Here is a 23,937-nt window from a genome sequence, read left to right on the forward strand (position 1 = left end):
CGCCAGCATGTGCACAGGGGATGTGGCCCTGTCCCCTTTCTTCTATCCCTGCCTTGATTCTCAGCCCCTCAGGAACCCAGGCCCTGTCCCATCTCTCCTTTCCCCGCAGACAAGCAAGCCAGCTGTGTAGACAGCCATCGCATGCACTGCTCGGTGGATCCCAAGAACATGTGCTCAAGAGTTTCTCCCCACTTCCGCCATTGCCCAAGCTTCCTGCTCGGGCACCCAAAACACCTTGACTCCTGGATACCAGAAACAGATGATGAGACGGCTTCTAAGTGCTGCTGGATGCCGTCTCAGTGTGGACGGGCTTGGGCTTCCACGGAGGCTCCACGGGGACTGTGGAAGGAGGGGGTAGTGGGAGCTGGGGACGCCCCTCCAGTCACAGCCTTAAAGTCCCAAGCCACCTTTAACTCCAGGTAAGAGACATCTTCCAAGCTCCGCAGAATGAGCAAGGTGGACGTGGTTCCACTCTGCCTGCCCCAAGAGAGCAAGACTAAGACCCCAGACTATGACCCAGTCCAGGCCCCAGCCTGGGCACAGACCTGCTCCCCAGTTCAGCTCCCTGCACATGCTCCTGCCAAGGCCCAGACCTTCTCCTCAGGCCATCCCACTGAGCACACGCCACCGCCAGGCCGAGACCTGCTCCCGAGGCCGCGCCCATGAGCACACTTCCGACAAAGCCCAGGCCTTCTCCCTAGTGCACCCCACTGGGAACACTCCTGCCAAAGCCCAGACCTTCTCCTCCGCCTACCCCTCTGAGCACGCCCAACCTCAGGCCCAGACTTGCTCCACATTCCAGCCCCCTGAGCACACCACCCCCCAGGCTCAGACCCCCTCCACAGCCCTCTCCCCTGAGCACAGCCCTGCCCATTTCCATGGCCCTGAGCATACCTCAGCCCATACCCCAGCCCAGGCCCAAGCCCAGGCCCCCTCACATGCCTCAGCCCAGTCCCTGGGCCACACTTCTCTCTGCACGCTGACCCATGCTCATCTGACCTATACCCATGCCAACACACTGGTCCATCCCCCAACCTGTGCCCCAATCCCTCCCCCAACTTCTGTCCCTGCTACTACTCCTGCCCTAGCCCCTACACCAGCCCCTGTCCCGATCTCTGCCACAACCTCTGTCCCAGCACTGGTCATGGCCCTGACGACCACACTAGTCCCTTCGAACACCCCTATCCCCATCCTAGATTCTATTCCCTCTACCTTGTCTGCCTTCAGCCAAGGCCTCTCCTCCGGCCATGTGGTCTACTATGCCCGCAGTGTAAAGCAGAACTTATTCCATGTGTGTCCCACTCAGAACTCTGGGTAGTCCAGAAATGACTTGGGTACCCTCTCCAGGCCCCAAGAGGGGCGTGGTCTGGTGAGCTCTGGTACAGCTGAGCAAACACTGAAGCAATGTAGTGGGGACAGTGCCAAGCCCTCCACAGGATCCATACTGGGTTACGTGGAGTTGGGGAATATGGAATGGAAGATCTCAAATGGTGCCAAAGACAAATTTGTACAGTCCAAGACCTTCCCTTACTGTAGCTTTCATCCTTGCCGGTCTGAGAAGAGAAACACGGATCCCCAGACTCCAGTCTACCCCAAATTCCTGGTGTACTCCAAGGATGCTGCACCTTCTCAACCTTGCTTCCATTCTCTGACCAGTGCCCAGAGCTCACCATGCACCATGTCTCCCCCATGCACTCTTTCTCTGCCTCTTGTTTCTCCCAGATCCTTTGTCCTTCATCAACACAGCAACCACCAGAAGCCCTCCACCTTAATACAACACCCCACCTTTCCCCCAACCTCCAAGTCTCCTCAGTCTGTCCTCTCTCCCCAGGTTCCCATCCCGCCCCAGTTATCCACTACTTCCCAAACCCAAAACCAGCCCTTGAACTTCATGAGAGTCTAGTCCTCAACCAGGGCTCTATCCTCCAAAGGACCCCAGGCCATTCAAAAGACTGTAGAGTTTCCAGAAACCCAGGACTTACCCTAAATCCAGTCCTCCACAAGAACCCAGGACTTACCCGAGATGAAGGCCTCCCCAAGAACCAAGGCCTTGCTCAAGATCCAGGCCTCCACAAGCTTCGAGGCCTTACCCAAGATCCTTACCTCTGCAAGAATCGAAGCCTTTCCCAAGACTCTGAACTTCAGAAGAATCCAGTCATTACCCAAGATTTTGGCTCCCAGAAGATCTTAGGTTCTACTCTACATGGACGTTTCTTTAAAAGCCCATATCTCACCCAACCCTCTGGTCTCTGCAAGAACACATCATTTCTCCAAACTTCTTACATTAATAGGAGCTCAGGCTTTATGCACGATTCTGGAGTCTATAGGAATCTAGAGTGAAACCAAGAGACTGTACTCTATAAAAGTCAAGAGCTCTCCCAAAAAACAGGCTTCCATAATAGCCCACACCCTTCTCAAGATTCTGGATGTGACAAGAGTACAGGTAATGCCCAAGATTCAGGAGTCTCTGGGAGTCCAGACTTTACCCAAGACTCTGGGCCACAGAAGAGTCCATACATGGCCCAAGACTCTGCAATCAACAAGAGCTCAGTCCTTTGCCAGGAATCTGGGCTCCATAAGAACCCAGGCCTTGTGCAAACCCCCTGCATCTATAAGGGCTCAAGGCTTACCCAAGACTCAGGAGACTACAAGAATCCAGGTCTGACCCAAGATTCTGGTGTCTGCAGAAGCCAAGGCCTTACTCAAGATTCTGACCTCCTTAAGAATCCAGGCCTTACCCAAGCCACTGTAGTCAAAAGGAGATGTGGCCTAACCCAAGATGCTGGAATTTACAGGAGCTCAGAATATACCCATGACCCTAACTACCACAAGTACTCAGGAATTAATTGAGATCCTGGCCCCCATAAGGGTCCAGCCCTTACTCAAGACTCTGGCTTATCCAAGAGACCAGGCCTCCATAACAACTCTGGCCTTATCCCAAACCCTGGCCTCCACAAGAACCCTCTAGGAACTGACTATGTCCAAGTTTTGGGCCCACATCAGACCCAAAAGTCATTCATATCTGAGGCAGTTCCTCGAAAGGAGGATGCAGGGCAGCACATACAATGGATTTCTCTCCCACCCAGTCAGAACTCCTGCTCTCCCAAGGCTCAAGTGGCCTACAATGACCTGCTAACCTCCTCGCAGCGGACAGGCAGCCAAGACTGGGTGTACCACCGCATGGATACAGTTCCTCCAGCCTGACAGAACTATCGCCAGATGTCTACGCCTCCCCAAACCAGCTGGAAGCCCTACTGTCCTGGGTCAGGCAAGCGGCTAGGGCGTGTGGTCTTTGACGCCCGCCAGAAACAGCAGGCAGGGACAAGTGCGAAGCTCTGTCTAGGGTGTGTGGTCTTTGATGCCCGCCAGAGACAGTTCAGAGCAGGCAGGGACAAGTGCAAAGCTCTGTCTCCCAGGCGCCTTCACCGAGAGACATCCAACAACTCACCGGAGATCGTCAAGGAGTGGGGATATCAGTGTGTGATGAGAAACCTAGAAAAAGAGGGGACAGATATGCATGAGGAATAAAGAGACAAGAGAAGTGTTCTGTGGATTTTTGAGGACATCCACCCCAGCCCCATCCCACAGGGCCTGATGAGGACCTAAACTATCCCTGCTTTCCCTCCATCGCTGTCTAGCTAAATCCGTTATCCCCAAGGCCCTAGAGCTGCATTGTCAATTACAGTAGCCACTAGCCAAATGCCTATTAGAATGTAAATTATTTAAAATTAAGGAAAATTAATTCTGTTAAAAATTAAGTTAAAAAGTTAAAAATTCTCTTTCTCAGGGAACAGAATTTCCCTGGCATCCAATTCTGTTGAGGAGTCATAAGAGTCATCCTATGAGATGAGATGATAACTACCATAATCCCCATTTTACACATAGGAAATTGTGTCATAAAGCTAATAAATGACTGACCTGGGTTCAAACCCAGGTAGTCTGGCTCCGGAATCTCTACTGTTAACCACTTTGTTGTATTACCACCAATGAGATGGGGAGAAGGACATGTTGCTATAAAGAGGATGGAGTAAAGATGGGAGAAGAGTAGATGTTAGGGAATTGAATAATGGGGGAAAAATAAGGGCAATTAAAGACTGGAGGAGTGGGAAAAATAGTAAGAAGGAGAATGAAGATAAGGAATCATAGACAAACAAAAGGTGGAAACAGAAAGTCAGTCAATGTGGATTGGGGACATAAGGAGGACCCAGGAAGACCTGAAGAAAGGCTGCCATGTCAGGCAGGATGCAGAGAACAAATGAGGAAAGGCGATTCTTACATGATGGTGAAGGTGCCGTTGTAGGCGTTAGGCTCTGGCTCAGGCACTCTGTGGAGCTTCTGCTTTGGGCTGAGACCAACACACGACAGCGTCTCATTTTTGCAGGTACAGAGCTCACATATGCTGATGTTTTTGGTGGCATTCTGTTCTGGCTGTTTCTTTTCTGGGGTATATTTTACAGCAGGAAGACCTGTGGATACTGAATACTGAGTCAAAGGAAAAAGAACTGTCTCAGATGGCTTTGGTTGCTGAGATATGTTAACTCCCAGGTCCACAGGTGGAACTGTGACTTGAGTCAGGTTTGGTTGTGCAAGTTTCACCTCAGGGTGTTTTGGAGGGGGAGCTGTAGTCTTCTGCCAGGCTGTAGAATGTTCAGACTCTTTAGTAGGTTCTGGAGTTGTGGTAAGCTCCAGGTCCAAAGGTTTAACTGTGATCCTGGGGGATGTTGGATGCTCAGCATGATCCTGCTCTGTGCTGGAACTGTCACCTCAGGATACAATGGAGACTGAGCTACAACTTCCTTAAGGAGCTCTGGAGGCTGAGGTGGGGTCTTCTGCTGGACTGGAGAAGGTTCAACCTCCATACTGGATTCCAGAGTTAACATAAGTTCCAGGTCCAAAGGTTGAACTGTGGCCTCACTCCAGGTTGGATGCTGAGCCTGAACTTGCTCTGGATTTGGAAATGTCACCTCAGGGTAAGTTGGAGGAACTGCAGTCTGCTGCAGGGCTGCGGAATGTTTAGCCTACATTGTAGGTTCTGGAGCTGTGGGAAGCCCCTGGTCCAAAGGTTTAACTGTGACACTGGGCAAGTTTGAATGCTGAGCTTGATCCTGTCCTAGTGTGGAACTGTCATCCCATAATGCACTGGAGTTTGTGCTAAAACCTCCTTAGGTGGCTCTGTAGACTGAGATGGGGCCTCCTGCTGGGCTGGAGAAGGTTCTGTCTCTTTAAGGGGTTCCAGAGGTAGGTCTGGGAACTCCTGTTGGACTGGAGAAGATTCCATATTCTCAGGGGGCTGTAGAAGCTGAGGAAAGGTCCCTTGAGGGACTGGAAATGGTTCCACCTTTGCAAGGAGCTCTGATGACTGAGCATGAAACTCCTGCTGTGTGGGAGAAGGTATCACCTCCTTAGGGGGCTCAGGAGATGGAGCTGAGCCCCCCTGGGGAATGGGAGACTGAGCTGGTTCCTCCTCCTGGACTAAAGAAAGCTCTACCCCTCCAGGGGGATCTGGAGTCTGCGTAGGGTCCTCCTGCTGCACTGGAGGATGTTCAACCTCTTTAGTGGACTCTAAAGTTAAGAGAACTACCAGATCCATGGGTTGAACTGTGATGTTAGGCAACACTGGATGTTCAACTCCACCTGGACCTAGAGGTGAGAATGTCACTTCATTATGCGCTGAAGATTCAGCTGCACCATCCAGAGAGGCCCCTGGAGGCTGACTTGGGTGCTGATGCTGGACTGGAGAAGGTGCAACCCACTCAGTGGGCTTTGGATGCTGAGCTGAGCTCTCCTGCTGGCTTGGAGAAGGTTCAGTTTCCTCAGGAAGCCCTTGAGGTTGAGTTGGGGCTCCCTGCTGGACCGGAGAAGGTTCGACATTTTCACAGGGGGTTGCATGATGATCTGAAACCTCTTGCTGAACTGACAAAGGTACCAACTGCTCAGGGGACATTGTAGACTGAGCCGAGGTTTCTTGTTGGGGTGGAGAAGTTTCAACCCCATTAGTGAACGCTGGAGTTACGATAAGTGCAAGATCCACAGGTTTAACAGTGACATTGGGCCGCTGCAGAAGCTGAGCTTGATCCTGACCTAGAGGAGAAACTGTTGTCACATGACGCTCTGGAGAGAAAACTACAGTCACATTAGAGAGCTCTGGAGACTGAGTTGGAGCAGATTCAACCTCACCAGGACACTCTGGATGCTGAGCTGTGTCTTCCTGCTGAGATGGAGAAGGTACAACCTCAGGAGCCTGTGGATGCTGATCTGGAGCCTTCTGCTGGCTTGTGGCAGGAATAACTTCTTCTCCGGGATGCTCTGGATACTGAGCTGGGGTCTCCTCTTGTACTGAAGGTTTATTATAAGTACCGGCTTCTGGAGATTGGGCTGGAGCCTCCTGTTGAACTGGCAAAAGTTCAAACTCCTCAGGTGGCTGTGAAGGCAGCGTGGGGGCCTCATGCTGGGTTGTAGAAAATTCTGCATTAGTAAGGGGCACTGAGGGCTGAGCTGAAGGCTTGTGCTGATTTGGAGAAGGTCCCACCTCTGGAGTGGGTTCTTCTGTGATGGTAAGCTCCACATCTGCAGGTTTGACAGCGACACTGGATAACTTTGAATGCTGAGCATGAGGGTGACTTGGAGGTGAAACTGTCATTTCATGATGCTCTGGAGGTTGAGCTGGCTGTTCCTGTTGAGTTGGAGAAGGTTCCACCTCCCCTGAAGAAGGCTCTGGAGGCTGAGCTGGTTGCTCCTGCAGGGTTGCAGAAGGTCCTATCTCCGGAGGAGACAGAGCTGGGATCTCCTGCTGGGTTGGAGAAGATTCTGCCTCATTAGGAGGCTCTAGAGACGGAGCTGAGGCTTCCTCGTGGGTTGCAGAAGTTTCAGCTTCTCCAAAAGACTCTGAAAGCTGAGCTGGGGTCTCCTGCTGGGTTGCTGCTTTCACCTTCTCAGGAGGCTCTGTAGGCTCAGAAGGCTGAGTCAGTTGTTTCTGTTCACTTGGAGAAGGCTCAGCTTCCACAAGAGGCTCTGGAGGCTGACCTGTGGGCTCCTGCTGGGTTGGAGAAGGTTCAACTTCCCCAGGAGGCTCAGAAGGCTGAGCTGGCTGCTACTGCTCCCTTGAAGGCTCATCCTCTCCAGGAGGCTCTGGAGGCCTAGCTGTGGTCTCTTGTTGGGTTGTAGAGATCCTGTCTCCTCAGGATGCTCAAGAGGGGGAGCCAGGGCCTCCTGCTGAGCTGTAGGAAACTCAGCTTCCGTAGTGGCCTCTGGATTCATGGTAAATTCCAAATCCAGAGGTTGCAGTGGAACACTGGGCAAGTTTGAAGGAGCGTGACGCTGAACGCCAGGTAGAGATGCTACCTCATCAGTCACTGGAATTTGAAGTACATACTCAGTAGGGAAAGCTGGAGCCTCACTTGGGGCCTCTTGATGGGAGTAGAGAAGGATCAATCTCCTCAGGGTGCTCTGGAGGCTGAGATGGGGCCTCCTGCTGGAAGGGAGAAGGTTCAACCTCCTCGGGGCTCTCTGGAGCCTGAGTTGGGGCATCTTGATGGAGTAGAAAAGGTTCAATCTCCTCAGGGCGCTCTGGAGGCTGAGATGGGGTCTCCTCCTGGATTGGAGAAGGATCAACCTCTTTAGTAACCTGTGGATTTATGGGAAGTGCCAGAGCCAGAGATTTAACAGTGACATTGTACAAGTTTGACTGCTGAGCTTCATTTACCCCATGATGTGCTTCTAGCCGAATTACAACCTCCTTAAGTGTCTCCAAAGACCGGGCGAGGGCCTCTTGAGGACTTGTAGTTTCTAGTTCCTCAGGGGCCTCTGAAGGCTGAGATGGAGCCCCCTGCGGAAGTGGAGGTGGTTCTACCCCTTCAGTGGGCTCTGCATGCTGAGCCTGGGCCTCTGCCTGGGGTGAAAAAGATTCAACGTCCTCAGGGGTCTGTGGATGCTGAGCAGGGGCCTCTTGATGAAGTAAAGATTCAGCCTGCTCAGTGAGCTCTGGATGGACGAGTTTGGGCCTCCTGCTGGGATGCAGAAATATCTCATCCTTATCAGAAGACTCCCTGTCGTGTAGCTTTTGGGCCATGTTTTCCTTGCATGTGGGGCTGAGAGGCCTATACATACCCCTAAGCCAAAGTGGCCGCCTTCTCCCGAAAAAGCCCTCCTAGAACACAGAAAGGGAAATATTAATTCTGCATCTCCCCTGCTTTCTCTGGCCACAGTACTTTATCCTCCTCACATCTACCTGACTCTCACTTTCCCCTGAGCTTCTTACGCAGCAGAAATCAAAAAAAGCCCCTTGGAGGAAAACACACACAGTTAGTGTTACATGTCACTTTTCATCTCTCTCACAATGTGTTATCTCTGCTTCCATTAGGACTAAATGGGTACCTCAGTCCATAATCACAATGAGCAAAATCACCACAGACCCGGGATCATGAAAATCATTGCATGCATGCTGGCCTTCCAGAAGTTCTCTGTGTCTATCCAAAATGGACCCCAAGTGTCTCTGGAGAGACATTTGTATGTGGCTTAGCATGGAGCATAGGCAGGATTTTCAGCCCCGTTCACCTTTCTTTGCCCATTTACTGTATCAATAAAAAATGCATAAAGTACCTAGGAATAAATTTCAAAAAACAGCTTACCACTTTTGTGAGTTATGAGGGGAGGGGATTGCTTTGCTATGGCCCCTCAGAAATGGTGACAAACCTCACAGGACTAGGATCAGGAGGGCTGGAGTATTCAGGGAAGGCTTTACAGAGAAAGATATCTGAACTTGAGTTGGCTTTTCAGAGATTCATAGGAGTTCCACAGGCAAAGCAAAATAAAGGAATTTTCGATGGACAAAGGCACAGACAAAAGTAGGAATGGGTATGGTGTAACTAGCGTATAGTGAGGAGCTGCTTTGGCTGGAATGGAGGGCTGCCATTACAGGAGAAAAGATAACTAAAGTAATGTGGAGTGGTAGGGTAGAATCAAGACTGTCAGCCTATTAAAATCACTCTTTTAATGTTAGCAACTGCCTGCTGGAAAAGTAAGAAACCACTATGTAACTGAACAAAAGGTAAACAGGCTAGCTCCAGGAATAGGCTACTATAAATATTTGAGGGTAGCCTGCTGCAAGATTTTACTTGCAGTGTTTTAATGGAACCTATCTACACAATTCCTAATACACCGGAGAAGAAAGCTGCTAAGTAAACCTGAGGAATTGACGAGATCACACTTTTGTCTTTTAGGCATGTCCTTTTAGCCCTCCCAGGGTGACTGATAGCTCCTTGAGTATGGAGATCCTATATCTCTCATCACTTCAGCCAAGAAGGAAAGAAATCAACAGTAGAATGAGAGTGACTGGTGAGTACCTCAAATCAGCATACTTTCTTGAGTTGAAGAAAATTTACTATCATGTCAACTCTGGCCTTCTTATAAACTTCACTTGTCAAAATAGTCCAATAGCTTGTTATCATGGATCCAATTCCATAGGGATCTCCTGGGAGTGAAGTTCCTTTTAAAAATCCTGTGGGGACTTCCCTGGTGGTGCAATGGTTAAGGATCCGCCTGCCAGCACAGGGCACACAGGTTCGATCCCTGGCCTGGGGAGGTCCCACATGCTGCGGAGCAACTAAGTCAGTGTGCCACAACTCCTGAGCCCGTGCAGCTACAGCCCGTACTCCACAACAAGAGACGCCACCTCAGTAAGAAGCCCATGCACCGCAATGAAGACCCAACGCAGCCAAAAAACACACACACACACACACACACACACAAACATCCTGGGAATATACTTTTCATTAAAAGAACAAAGTGTATGTCAGTCCTCACGGCTAAAGGGAAGAATCAAGTAGTAGCAGGTGGAAAGGTGGATTTGATTCTCAGTTTCTGGGTTCTGAATCTGAATTAATTATTGTCCTTACCTCAATGAGACAGAGAATTCTAACACAAATCGTCACTACTACAGGTACAGATACTGCCAAGATGAGTTTGTTGTTATAGTCATAACCTGGAACTTCTTTTGTGAGCTAAAGAAATATATCACAGTTTTTAAAAACAAGGAGATAGAAGGGATGAAAACTTCTGATTCTTAATCCTATTCTAAACGATCGCTAACTATTCTTAAACTACTATGAAACCCAATCCTTCCAGGCGAGTAGCTTCTATAAGAACAAGCCAAATTTAATGTTGTTACTCTTATCATTAGCATTTTCTTCTACTATTTATCTACAGTTTATTTATCTTGTGTTATGTCCTTTTCGGGCCTACCCTAGGAATAGTGACACACTCTCTCAATGAGCAAAGTTGGAGATCACTGTCTTAGCCCGTTTCATGGCTGAAGATAAGATACTGACTAGGAGCCCGTGGTATTCCCGCTTGGGCACGTTAATGGCATGTCCTAAACTGAGTAAAAGTCCAACTCCCACGTGTCAGGGGTTATCCTCACCTCACTTGACTCCTGCTCTTTCTGCTCACTCTGGGCTTCTGTGCTCTCACTGATAGAGTTGTCAGCTTTCCACTGGTCCATATCCCATTCCGCTTTGGACACATTTACTTCTTGCTGCTTGCTGAGAAGCTTCATCAGGAGGCCTGTTCTAGAGATGAGGTTGGCACAGGCCAGCTGCACGTGGGTGTCCGAGCAGTCTATTTTCAAAGTCTGGATAACATGAGAAATGAGCCTTTGCACGTCATTGTTGGGGATGAGGGACCAGAGCTGCTGGTTTAGCTGAGTTTCAACTTGATCACCCGGGGATGCGAGCCCTGGGAAAGTGAAGCCTGTGGGCTTAGAGGATAATTCAGTGACCATGTTGTGGTGCTCCCATTGTGTTTTGTTGCTGTGTTGAACAGCTGGCATACTGTTGTCTGCAGCGACAGTAGAATGTGCAGTGGAGACGTTCCTATGGCTAGTGTTTCCAGGGCCGGTTCCTCCTGGCAGAGTAGCGTTTCCTGTAGAAATAATTGCTTCAGAAACATTTTGTGCAGTATTGTTTTCTGAAGTAGTGTTTTCTGCAGAAGGGTCTGAAAGAGAAAATAATTCTGGAAAAGGATTTTCCTGAGAAGTCACTTCTCCTGAAGATGAAACAGCCTCTCGTGGAGGGGAATTTATGAGACTCCTCACGACAGAGAACGGAGGGCTTGCAAGCATCATTCTATCAAGTGAACTTTTCTTTCTGAACTTTCGACTCCCTTTTTTCTTTCTTTTTTCTTTTTGTTTCTTTTTGCGGTACACAGGCCTCTCACCGTTGTGGCCTCTCCCGTTGCGGAGCACAGGCTCCGGAGGCACAGGCTCAGCGGCCATGGCTCACGGGCCCAGCCGCTCCACGGCATGTGGGATCTTCCCGGACCAGGACACGAACCCGTGTCTCCTGCATCGGCAGGCGGACTCCCAACCACTGTGCCACCAGGGAAGCCCCTCGATGCTTTTTAACTTTGGGTTTTCTGTGGACCCGATGAGACCTAAGTTTATGGAAGATGTATTTTTTTTTCCAGAATGTGAGATTAATTCGAAGTCCTTAATATTTCTAACTCTTGCCTTTGCATCTTCGAAAACATGAATAGCGTTGGATAAGTCTTTTGATTTGCTTTTAACCTCAGATGGGGATTTTGGCGGGATGGAGGCACAAGGCCTGCCCTTGAAGTACGGTTTGAGGGAAGAGGAGCCTGCGGCCTTGTGTTCCTTTATGAATGAAGACTCTGCATTGGAGGACTTTCCCACCAGCTTCCTGGGCCTCTGCACCATGAGGAGTTGTTTCAGCTTTCTTGGGGATGGCCTCCTGAGCTTTCATTCTTTGGCAGTGTTTGCCACAGATGGCTGGGCATTCTGTTTCCTCCTGACGCTCTCATCTCCCACTGCTTTGAGGTGCATTTTCGGTATGCCCCTTGAGGACCTTGTTCACTCTCAGCAGCTTTTCCTCTGTACTCTCAATCTTTGCTAGGCTGTCTTTCTGTGGTTGGGCAGTTTCTAATTTCTTTTGAAAGATGTAGCGTGTAAACATGGCACTTAAAAGGTTGGAACGTGTACACGTGGCAGGTTTTTCTTCCTTTTTAACCTCATCAATTTTTTCTTGAGTTTCTGCATCTAACAAATTTTCCACAAAATGGAGTTCCCTCAATTTGTTTTTTTTAGTTGAATTGTTGGGTACAGGTTTAACAGAAGGGCTCCTTGTATTGTTTTTCAAAAGGCCCAGCGGCATATGTCCATCTTGTGTATTTGAAAAAAGAAGTTGAATGAATGGTAATAATGTTGATTCCACATCTCCTAGATTTCCCTCTGAGATATAAGGCAGTATGTAATTTAGTGTACTGATAATATCACTTTTATTATTAAAGTCCAGCTGCTCATTCATGAAGCCTGACAAGCTGACAGCACTGTTAGGTGAGGACGTCCTCTCTGACTCAACAGTCAGCTCGGTGCTGTTGTTCTCCTTCTGGGCTTGTAACACCTTCATCAACGATCCTCCTGCATTCTCTATAGATGTTTCTTCATCTGTCAAAAGAGAAGGGACTGTTTTTGATCACTGAAGACTGATGGGACAGCCTTTTGTCAGTCCACAGCCAAAGAAATTAGGAATCAGTCAAAGTTTGAGTGCCACTTAGGAGAAAAAGAAACCCACACTTAAGCCTATGACTGGCAACAACAAAATGTGAGAAAGGTCTCTCTTGAAAAAGGGGCTATCTACTCAGAAAATTCTGTAGCGTGAAATATAGGAACTATATTCAGGATTACTCCACTGGTTCCCAGGGGCCAGTACTCAAGAAAAGCCAAGGCTGGAAGACAAATATTCCCCTCATCAGCTGGACTCTCTGCAGATCTACTGTGACTCCTCACATTCATATACCCCATCCTGTCCTGCCTCAAAGGCACGGGAGTGTGAGGCTTCCTCTCTCCACCTCTTCAGTGTGCTTGTGTTCTTGCTGCTATCACAGATCTCCACGACAACCACCGCCGCTAACAGGTCGTCATCTGGACATGTCCTTCTCCAACTACCCACTGAGTCCTTTGCTTAGTCCCTGCTTCTATATATCCCAGTCCCCATAACAGAAGCCTCTATACAGAAAAAAACACTATGTCCACCCTGGCTCTTTGCTAAAATTTCGGCAGGGAGCTTGGGTATAAGTTAAGAGATTTGCCAGATTGTATGCCCATGTGGAATGTTCAACAAATCAATGGAATAATACTTGAGGCCCTAAAATGTAGACGGGAAAAAGCAACTTCTGTCAGATGGCTACTTTGCTTTCAATTCATTTTACTTCTAATATTTCCAGCTCTACTTGGGGAACCATCCAAATCTTCTGACTGTGTGAAGGTAATGTGTACCATTGTGTAGCTGGGCTTGTCTCCCAAAAGGATTAAAAGTATTTTGGGTGAGGGTCAAATGAGGAGGGAAGGGTCATGAGAAAGGAGGAGCAGAGGCTAGCAGAGAGCCCCAAACTGGGGACAGGAGATCGGGGCCCTAGGGTCATAGCACTTAACACCGCTGATCTTGTTTTTCCTCACCTGTAAAAGGAGATTAAAAATGCTTTTTCTGCCCACTTCTGGGGGAGAAGGGAGTAATATAATTAGTAAAAAAAATGTTTGGGGGAGTTCCCAGGTGGTCTAGTGGTTAGGACCCGGCACTTTCCCTGCTGTGGCCCGGGTTCAATCCCTGCTGGGGGAACTAAGATCCCACCAGCTTGGTGGCCAAAGGAAAAAAAAAAAACTGTGTTGAAAAATCAGCAATATTGTCTTTATATAAGTGGCAAAGTGTTATTATTTATGATGTGCTCTAGATCACTGAAAGAGACCTGTATTCAAGCTACCTGGGCATGAAAGCACATTTTGGAAGTCATCAAGTTAGTGTCCATAAATCTAATACATAGAAAAATAGTTGAAAGCCCCTGAGTGTTTTGTGGATAGAAAAACTTGCGATTCAGAGCAAGTTCAGAGCTGGACAGTCAAAGAAATAACTAGCTCTCCCATGCATTAGAAGGGCTTGGTAGCAGCTTCTGGTTATGGAACCAGAAACTCTCAGGCTCCAGATAGGACATAAAACAGCATCACTTGTACTCTTTATAAAATTGCAGAAACAAACCAAATAAACAAAAATATATTTACACCTGTCTTATAAGACAAAGGGTACTTGAGACCTAATGTATATAAAATCAGTTTACAAACTGTGATGTACTATGTGAATAAGTTGTCATTTGCAGAGAGGGCAGCATAGGATATGTGGCCATTAATGTGAATTCCCTTCCCCCTTCCATTCCTTTACATATGCAGATCAGTTACATTATGAAGCTAATAATGTAACTGAGCTCTTCTTAGCTTAATAATGTAACCAAGAATCTGATTTTTAGCAAGGGGGTAATTCTTAGAAATTTAGGGAGCTGGAACTCTAAATGAATGTATTAAAATAATGTAATTACATCATTAGTTTTAAAATGTATCATCCTTGATTAAAAATAACAAATTAAATTAAAAATTAAAAATGTATTATCCCGCAATTGAGACTCACCACAACGTGTGACGTCCCTCAGGCGTTCACTGTCACAACGCAGCTTGACTGTCTCACAGACAACCTCAATAGTATTTTTAAATTGGCAGAGGCAGCAGGCCCTACGGCTGGGTAAGATCCTATAAATGGAAACACAGGTAATTAAATTCGTGGTAAAAGAGTTACCTGAGTAGGTAGAAGAGGTAGGCCAAGGCCACCACAGACCAGTGCAAAAAGGAGTTCTTGGGGCATATGGACTATAGAACTGGATAGGGGCCGGTTGGCCAATTGCTGCCCTTGACAGTTGGAAATAAATATAGAGGAGGAGAGAGGTGCCCAACAGAAGGATTAGGATGGCAGTAGGTATGATATGCCTAGAAAAAAGGGAATAGCGATTAGAATTGGGTGACACTGAACTGTAGTTTAATTCAGAAGTATCTCCTTCCAACCCGAAAGCCTCACTTTGGGTTGAGAGTACACAGGAAGAAGGCAGACTTCTAAGAAGAGTATGAATAAGACCGCACATTCTGGAGTCACTTTCTCAGTTCCTATTTGTGAGGAGTAATATATTAGAAATTATTCTAGTAATAAAAAAGCATCATGTGGCTAAACAATAACAGAGATCGCATTGACCAAATCTGGACAAAAGGAACATTCCAAAGAATAACATTATCATTATAATAAGGTATAACATAGTTAACTGAAAAAAAAGCACATGAGTTCATAATGATACTCCAAATGAAAAGTGGGGGAGCTCTTCTTTATAGAATAATGTCAGCTAATAAATGCAAAAGGAAGGATAGAATTAGGAAAGTGTTATTTTGCAACTATCAATGTAATAATCGATTCAGACAAGGATTATCATTGATGCACAGTTGGGTGAAGAGTTGTTTGAAAGTAGGATCTTCACTGATCCCAAGGATCACCCCACATATTATTTATCAATTACCAAGGGGAAAAATAACTTTACAATGGAGAGATATGGAATAGACCACCTTAACCAAGTGATCAAACTTAGCAATGGGCCACCTCAAGTGATGAAGTATGAAGAATACATCACCTATATAGTATTCTTCCCCAAAATGTTTACTTCGAATCTAATGACGAAACAGACAAATACAGGTTGTGGGGCAATTTACAAGACAACTGGCTTAGACTCTTCAAAAAAGCCAATGTCATAAAAGACCAAAAAAAATAGTAGGGAAAAATTCTAGATTAACGGAAACACAGACATGACATGCAATGCCTAATCTTTAATTGGATCCTATATCAAAACAAAACAGACTTAAAGAATGTTATTGGCTTCTGGCCAAGATGAAGTACAAGGGCCAACTTAACCTCCCACCTGAAACAAGGAAAAAATCAGATGGAACATAATGAAACAACAGTTTTCAAGAAACTGAACCTCAGGCAATACATTTCAGTGATTCCCGAGGAGATGGGAAATAAATGAAGTGATCCCTATAATTGCCCTTACTTCTCTGAGAGAGTATCCACGTCATGGTACAGGGAAGAGAAGTCCAGACAGAGACTAGTGGGCTCCCTGACAGACGAAATGGACATAAGAGTCTGGGAGAACCAAGGTAACTAGAGTTTACAAAGCAGAGTATCAGAGAGAAAAGAAGTGCACAGACAAAGAACTCTGGAGATATGCAGAGGGATCTCTTGAGAATTCAACAAAGTATGGGTCAATACATTTGTGTGAGGAATAACTTGATGCCAGGAAAAGAACCACATGAAAGGATTAATAAGAAGAACAACTGGATATCACACAGGGTTGTAGGAATAGTACCTGTTCCTACAAGTCAGACTGGAAAACCTCATGATACTCAGAAAGGACTTGTCTCAGTAGTTGCAAATAATGAGCTCCAGACTAAAGGCTACTTGGACTCCTACCCAACGAACCTTAAAAGCTAGACCTAAAAGAATACAATTGTTTTGAGTAACCTAATTTCACCCAAAACAAAGCCCAGGCATTTTACAGGAATATAAATATATATAGCACACAATAAACTAAAACTCACAATATCTGGGATCATATGAAAAATTGCATGCAAGCATGCAAAGAAGTAGGAAAATATGACCCATACTGAGGAGAAAAGGCAATCAATCAACAATAACCCATAATCTATACAGATGTTAGAATTGGCAGAAAAGAACTTTTAAAAGGTTATTATACATGAAGAAAAGTTATTATAACTGTATTTCATATGTTAAAACACCCAGACTAAACCCTGAAAATGTTAAGTACAGGCATGGAAAATGTAAAACAGACCTAAATTGAGCTTCTAGAGATTAAAAACAATGTCTAAATGAAAAAGATATCGCAGGAGGTTAAAGGCTAATTAGACACGGCAGAAGGTCAGTGAACATTAAGGCATAGCAACAGAAACGATCCAAAATGAAACAAAAGGAGTAACAAAACAACAACAAAATGAATAGAGCCTCAGTGACTTGTGCAACAACTTCAAGTGGCCTAATACATGTGTACTTAGAGTCCATGAAGGAGAGGAGAAATATAAAAATTTGAAGAAATAATAGCCAAAATTTGTCCAAATTGGTAAACACTATAAACCCACAAAGTCAAGAAGATCAATGAAGTTTAAGCAGAAGAAACATGGACAAAACTACACCAAGGCACAGAAAATAATCGAATTGCTCAAAACCAGCAATAAAGAGAAGAATTTAAAAGGAGCCAGAGGAAAAAATTATACACTACATACAGAGGAACAAAGATAACAATGACAGCAGAATTCTTGCTTGAAAAATCGTGAACGAGAACTCAGTGGAATAACATCTTTAAATTAGTGAATTGAATTCTATCAAGCTAGAATTTTATACCCAGATCTGTCAAAACAAAAGCAAAATAAAGACTATCTCAGACATACAGAAGCTGAAAGAATTCATTGCTAGTAGACTTTCACAATAAGAAATGTTAAAAGAACTATTTTTAAGCAGAAGGAAACTGACACCAGATTGGAATATGGATCTACATAAAAGATTAAGAATACTGGATACATACAACAATGAAAACCCAATTCAACCAAAAATAAATAAACAAATTAAGAAAAGAAGGGAAAAATCATATAATCACTGCAATAGATGCAGGAAAAGAATGAAAACATCTAACATACGTTCCTGATTAAAGAAAAAAAAAACAGCCCTCAGTAGACTAGGAATGGAAGGAGACTTCCTCAACTTGATAAATGACTTCTACAAAAAACCTAACATCATACTTAATGGTGAAGGACAAAGTACTTTCTCACCAGGATCAGGAACAAGGCAAGGATATCTGCTCTCATTGCTTCTATTTGACATTGCACTGAAGGTTCTAGCCAGTGCAATAGGGCAACAAAAAGAAAAGACACATTCAGAATGGAAAGGAAGAAGTAAAACTATCTTTATTTGCAGATAACATGATTATGTAGAAAACCTGACAGAAGCTACGAAAATGCTACTGGAAATAATAAATGAGTCTATCAAGTTTGCAGGGTACAAGATCAACATACAAAAAGATGAATTTGTCTCAACAAACAATCAGAGATCAAAGTTTTAAAATGCTACTTATAAAAGTATCCAACATATAAAATACTTAGCATAAATCTGATAAAAGTCTTGCACACTGAAAACTGTAAAATATTGCCGGGGGAAATTAAGAAAGACCTAAATAAATGGAGAGATATAAAGTATTCATGGATCAGAAGATTCAATATTGTTGAGACATCAATTCTCCCCAAATCGATTTATACATCAAAACCCCAGTAGGCTTTTCTATAGACATTGACAAGCTAATTCTAAAATTCATATGGAAATAAAATTTAGAATAACTGAAACAACTTTGAGAAAGAACAAAGTTGAAGAACTAACAGTAACTGATTTCAAGGATTATGAAGCTACACCTTCAAGACATTGTGATAGTAGTGTAAAGATAGACAAAAAGACCAAAGGAACAGAATACAAAGTTCTGAAGTAGAGAGATGTGGAGAACTGACTTTCAGGTTCAAAGACATTTCAGTGGAGAAATGATAGTCTTTTCAACAAATGATGCTGGAACAACTGAATATCCAGGTGCAAAAAGAAAAAAAAAAAAGAACTTCCATCTAAACCATATACAGAAGTGAACTCAAATTGGTTCAAAGATCTAAATGTAAAACATAAAACTATAAAACGTCTAGAACAAAACAGGTGAAAAATTTTATGACCTTGAGTTTGGTAAGATTTTTTAGATACAACACCAAAAGCATAATGCATAAAAGAAAAAAACAGATAAATTAGACACCATCGAAATTAAGAATTTCTGCCCTGCAAAAGACACTCCTGAGTGAACGAAAAGATGAGTCACAGAATGGGAGAAAATACCTAGCAACTTACCTATTGGATAAAGGACTAATTTCCAGAATATAGAAAGAACTCTCAAAACTCCAGAAAAATATAGATAAAAGATTCAAAGATATACAGATGGAAAATAAGCATATGAAAAGATGTTTGACATGATTAATCATTAGGGATGCTACAGTGAGATACAACTACACACCTATTAAACTATCTAAAATTAAAAATACTGAGCATAGCAAATGTTGGCCGCAACGTGAAGAAAATGCAGCTCTCATACACTGCTGGTAGAGATGTAAAATGATCAAACCACTATGGAAAATGGGTATTTTTTAAAAACTTAAACATACACTTACCAATGATGCAGCCATTCTACAGGCAGGCATTTACCCAGGAGAAATGGAAGTAAACATCCATACAAGACTTGTACACAAATATTCATAGCAACTTTATCTGTAATAGACAAAGACTCAAACAACTCAAATGTCCATCAATGGTCAATACATAAATGGTGGTACATCCACATAAAGGAATGCTATTCAGCAATAAACAGAAATGAATTACTGATATATACAACAATATGGATGAAGATTAAAATAATCATGCTGGGTTAGAAGCCAGTTAGAAAAAAGTATACACTGTATGATTCCATTTACATAAAATTCTAGAAAATGAAAACAGAAAGCAGATCAATGGTTGCACGGCGATTGGGAAGTGCAAGGAACGATGGGAAGGAAGAATTACAAAGAGACATTAAGAAACTTTCTGAGGTGATGGACATTTTGAGTTTCGTGATGTCCTCATGGTGTATATGTATGTGTGTGTGTGAACACAGATTATTGCATGTCAATTATACCTCAAAAAGCTGTTAAAAGAAATGATATTATATAAGAGAGACAATTGGGGAAATTTGAATAGCAACACTTTATTAGGTAATATGATTGTGTAGGAATTTAATTTCTTCAATACTGTGTATTAACAGTATCGTCGTTACACAGGGAAATAGTTTTTAATATCCAGAGAGGAGGGCATCTAGCTGACAAGAGAGGGATCGCAATTGTGGCAGATGGTGTGGGACACTGAGGAAGATGAGGCTAGAGCAGTGACCAATGCGTGACGGCACAGTGAAGACAGTCATTTGTCAGGTGACCTGACAAAGACGGTTGGAACAGACTGCTAAATGCAGGGCCGTTTCCGCATACTAATCTCACGCAATCCCCTCAACTAGCCTTGGCGTAACAGAAAGTTTCTATTAGCTTGCCATATTGGAGGGGGGATGGCACAATTTAAGGTGCAGTAGGTTGTGTAATAAACTGTCACAATAGGGTCCTACAGAAATAGTTTTTTAAACCGCAAAAAAATAAAACTTGACCCTTCCCTCACAACGTATATGAAAATTAACTCAAAATGAATCAGAGACCTAAATGTAGCTATACAACGTCTGGAAGAAAACGTAGGAGAAAACCTTTGTGATTTGGGGTTAGACAGTGGGGTCTCAGAGAAAGATTTCTTAGATTAAGACACAAAAAAGCAGAAAGCATTTAAGAAAAATTGCTAAGGGACTTCCCTGGTGGTTAAGACTCCAAGTTCCCAATGCTGGGGGCCCGGGTTCGATCCCTGGTCAGGGATCTAGGTCCCACATGCATGCCTCAACTATGAGTTCGCATGCCAGATCTAAGAAGCCCATGAGCCGCAACTAAGGGGCCCATCTGCTGCAACTAAGACCCAGCACAACCAAATAAATTAATTAAATAAATATGAAAAATTAAGAAAAATTGCTAAATTAGAGTTCATCAAAAATTTAACACTTCTAGTTTTCAGAGACACTTTAATATAATGAAGATAAGTCACAATCTGGGAGAAGATATTTACTAAACACATATCTGAGAGCAAGGACTTTTTCCGTTGCTTTTTATATAAAGCACTCTTAATTCTCAATATAAATATCCAATTAAAAAATGGATTTGAACAGACACTTCATTTAAAAGGATATTTGCACATGAATAGACACTCAACATCATCAGCTATTACAGAAATGCAAAATGTGGCAAAAACCACGAGATTCATCTACACACCTACTAGAAAGGCGAAAATGTTTTTAAAAAACACATATAAGGATCAGGTGAAGATGTAGAGCATCTGCAACTCTCATAGACTGCTTGTGGGAAAGCAACATGGCACAGGCACTTTAGAAAACGGTTCAGCAGTTTCTTAAAAAGTTCAATAGGCACTTAGCATATGATGAAGCAATCCCACCCTGAGGTATTTTACCCCAAAGAAATGAAAACATATGCTCACACAAGACATATGTTCACACACACATGTGAGTGTTTTCAGAGGCTTTGTTCATAATAGCCAAAAAACAAGAAGAAACTCAAATGTGCATCGAACGATGAATGCGTAAACAAACTGTGTATCCACACAATTAGAATACTGCTCAGCGCTCAAAAGGAACGAGCTACTGACAGGTGCAACAAAACAGATGAATCTCCAAAGAGACTGGCTAAGTGAAAGAAGCCAAAAACAAAAAGCTACACACCACATGATTTCACTTATCAAATATTCTGGAAAAGGCAACATTATACGGACAAAAATCAGATTGGTGGTTGCCAGGGGCTGGTAGTGACAGGAGGATGGATTGACTACAGAGGGACATGGGGGGTCTTTTGGGAGTGCAGAAGTTTTCTTTACCTCAAATGTGGTGGTGGCTACAGAACTACACGTTTGTCAAAACACATCACACTGTATATTTAAAAAGAGTGAATTTTGTTAAATGAAAATTATACATAAGTAAACCTGACTTAAGAAGATAATCAAACAAACCTAAAAATACAACTGAGTGAAAATCATGTAAGAAAAATCAACTTACAGTGTTTCCAATTCAAGGGTCAGCATGAGGATGCTTTCCATTGCGGTAAGTGACACTTGTGCTGTTCCCATGTCTCTGAAGGAGAAGCCCAAACATGCATGATATAAAACCCAAAGACAAAATTTCTAAACTGAAGAAGATACTTAACATGTGATTCCTTCCACTTTGGCTTCTTACTTGCCATAGATGATAATTCCAAAGAGCTCTTTTGGAAGAAATTTAAATTTGCATCATCAAATTAATGACCTTGGTGCTGAACAGTACAATCATTTTCTATGATCCTCACTTCTCATTTTCAATTGCATCTACCTCTTTTGATCACTCTTTTTTTTAAAAAAAATAATGTACCCCTTATTCCTTTTTGCTTTCTTGGATAAATACTATTCCTATATGCATCTTCATGTTCCATATCTATATGTGTTCTTCAACACTGTTCTCATCCTCTGCTGGCTCTCTTACCCATATATATTCTTTCTTAATCCTTTTCTTTGCCAATAACTCTTATTTTCAATAACCCAGTTAAAATCTAAATTATGACTGTTTAGCCAAAGTACTCAAGTTTGACGAAAGTAAAAAGGAGCAGAAATTATCTCATGAGCCATGAAACTCTTACAATACTTACAAAGAGTTTAATGCTGGCACTTTAAAAAGACAAGAATCTTCAACTGTTGGCAAAGGATTACGATTGAGAATTCTGAAAAATGGAATGGAATTAAAATTATCTGCATTTTCAATTACTTCCATGAAAGTTTATATTCATTTTTTTTGGTATGGAACTTGAAGGTTAAAAATATCATTTTATGTCTTTACCTATATATCACCCTTAGAATCTGTAAAACACTCTTTCACTGGGAACTACCCAGGTCTCTAGATGACAAAGTGGAGAAGAGAAACAAACAAACAAACAATAAAATAGAAAAAAAGTGGCTAGCAAAGAAAAAATATGCCAAAGTACTTTTCACGTTAAAAACCCTCGAAGTGACTATGCTGGTAGGAAGCCCTTGCTCTGTAAAAAAAGTACTATTTCTAGTGTCCTCCATAATTCAAGGTGTTTTTCTTTCATCTCTACAAATTTTGAAAAATTTCATGATTTAAACTACCCAGCTAAAGAGAAAAATAAGGCTAATTCCTTGGTTCTGGAGCCAAAGAAGAGAGAAATCCAAGAGGAACTGGTGAAAGCCATACTCCCATCACATAGTCCCGTGTGTATTCTTGTGCCATAGCTTTTGTTACTGTGTATGTAATCAACTGTTTATTTGTCACTCTCCTAGATTGTCAGCAACTTGAGAGCAGGGACCACACTTTATTGTCATTATTATTCCTGTGCCTGACATAGTGCCTAGTATTTACTAGGCATTTAATAAATGTTTGCTGAATAAATAAATAACATTTTGTTTATATATCAATAAAATAAACAAATTAATTTTGGGGAACAAAATTTTATTCCAAAATGTTGGAATAGATTTTCTTCATAGTTCTTTCTTTCTTCCTTTTTTTTCCCCTTAGTTCTTTAAAACAAATAAGGGGGAAAAAAAAAACAGAAAAGAAACAGGAAGAAAGAAGAGAATAGCTGACTTAAGGTTAACTCTACTCAAGAATTATTAGTGTACTTTTGCAGAATATTATAAAGATAATTATCAAAACTAATATCTTTTGGGTTGCCATGCATATGTGATCAGCATTTAACATTTCATCCTCACAGTAACCTTATGTGATATATATATTACACAATTGTACAAATGAGGAAACTGAGGCACAGAGGAGTTACATAACTTGTCTTAAGTCATCAAGCTCGTAAGAAGCAGAGCTGGAATTTGAACTCAGTTCTGACTCTAAAGCCTGTGTTTAACCTGAATGAAAAAAAAAGGGTTGTTTTTTTTTGAAACATCTGTTACTTTAACCTTAATTTTGACAGCACTAAATATAGAAATACCTTTTCAAACTTCATCTACCCATCTGGGAAAGCCTCTATGAGAATTATATTTTCTCTTTTTATTTATTTATTTATTTATTTCTCTTTTTATTTATTTTTTCCTTAATCATCTCTTGTGATAAATATTTAATTAGCCTATGGCCATTGAGACTTTATAGATTTTTTTTAAAAAGTTGCAGGAAAATCAGTAAAAATGATGGAGGAAGGACATCTGAAAATTCATCCCTGCATGGAAGCAACAATAACAACAACAACAAAACTGGCAAAAATGGTCAGAATCAACTTCTTCTGAACTCTGGACATTTAACCAACATGCTGGCAGTAAATGGGGGAGCAATTTATTCCAGGAAAACAAATTA

The 23,937-nt window shown here is 43.1% G+C and overlaps 1 protein-coding gene and 2 pseudogenes across 1 annotated transcript; 1 reads left to right on the plus strand and 2 right to left on the minus strand.

Annotated features, from left to right (window-relative positions):
- The first annotated feature begins 511 nt into the window (after positions 1-511).
- Positions 512-3,484, plus strand: LOC132479136 (uncharacterized protein SPEM3-like; annotated as a pseudogene).
- A 788-nt stretch (positions 3,485-4,272) lies between these two features.
- LOC132479137 (leucine-rich repeat-containing protein 37B-like) lies at positions 4,273-7,257 on the minus strand. The gene is made up of 6 exons (XM_060082720.1): positions 7,024-7,257; positions 6,530-6,790; positions 5,159-5,218; positions 4,794-5,018; positions 4,504-4,683; positions 4,273-4,434 (listed from the first exon to the last, which is right to left on the minus strand). The coding sequence occupies exons 1-6, from the start codon at positions 7,255-7,257 to the stop codon at positions 4,273-4,275; spliced, it is 1,122 nt and encodes a 373-aa protein (XP_059938703.1).
- A 136-nt stretch (positions 7,258-7,393) lies between these two features.
- The window catches only part of LOC132479138 (leucine-rich repeat-containing protein 37A3-like), a 28,965-nt pseudogene continuing 12,421 nt past the window's right edge, over positions 7,394-23,937 (minus strand).

Source organism: Mesoplodon densirostris, chromosome 18 (genome assembly GCF_025265405.1).
Source record: "Mesoplodon densirostris isolate mMesDen1 chromosome 18, mMesDen1 primary haplotype, whole genome shotgun sequence".
NCBI classification, from domain to species: domain Eukaryota; kingdom Metazoa; phylum Chordata; class Mammalia; order Artiodactyla; family Ziphiidae; genus Mesoplodon; species Mesoplodon densirostris.

Excerpts from the sequence above, each read along its gene's own strand:
- LOC132479137 (XM_060082720.1), bottom strand. The coding sequence starts at position 7,257 with ATGAATCCAGAGGCCACTACGGAAGCTGAGTTTCCTACAGCTCAGCAG. Across the intron at positions 4,684-4,793 it reads CTCCAGAGCTCCTTAAGGAA|CTTACCACAACTCCAGAACC; the intron begins GTTGTAGCTCAG and ends TTGGACCTGGAG. Across the intron at positions 4,435-4,503 it reads AACCAAAGCCATCTGAGACA|AAACAGCCAGAACAGAATGC; the intron begins GTTCTTTTTCCT and ends ACCCCAGAAAAG.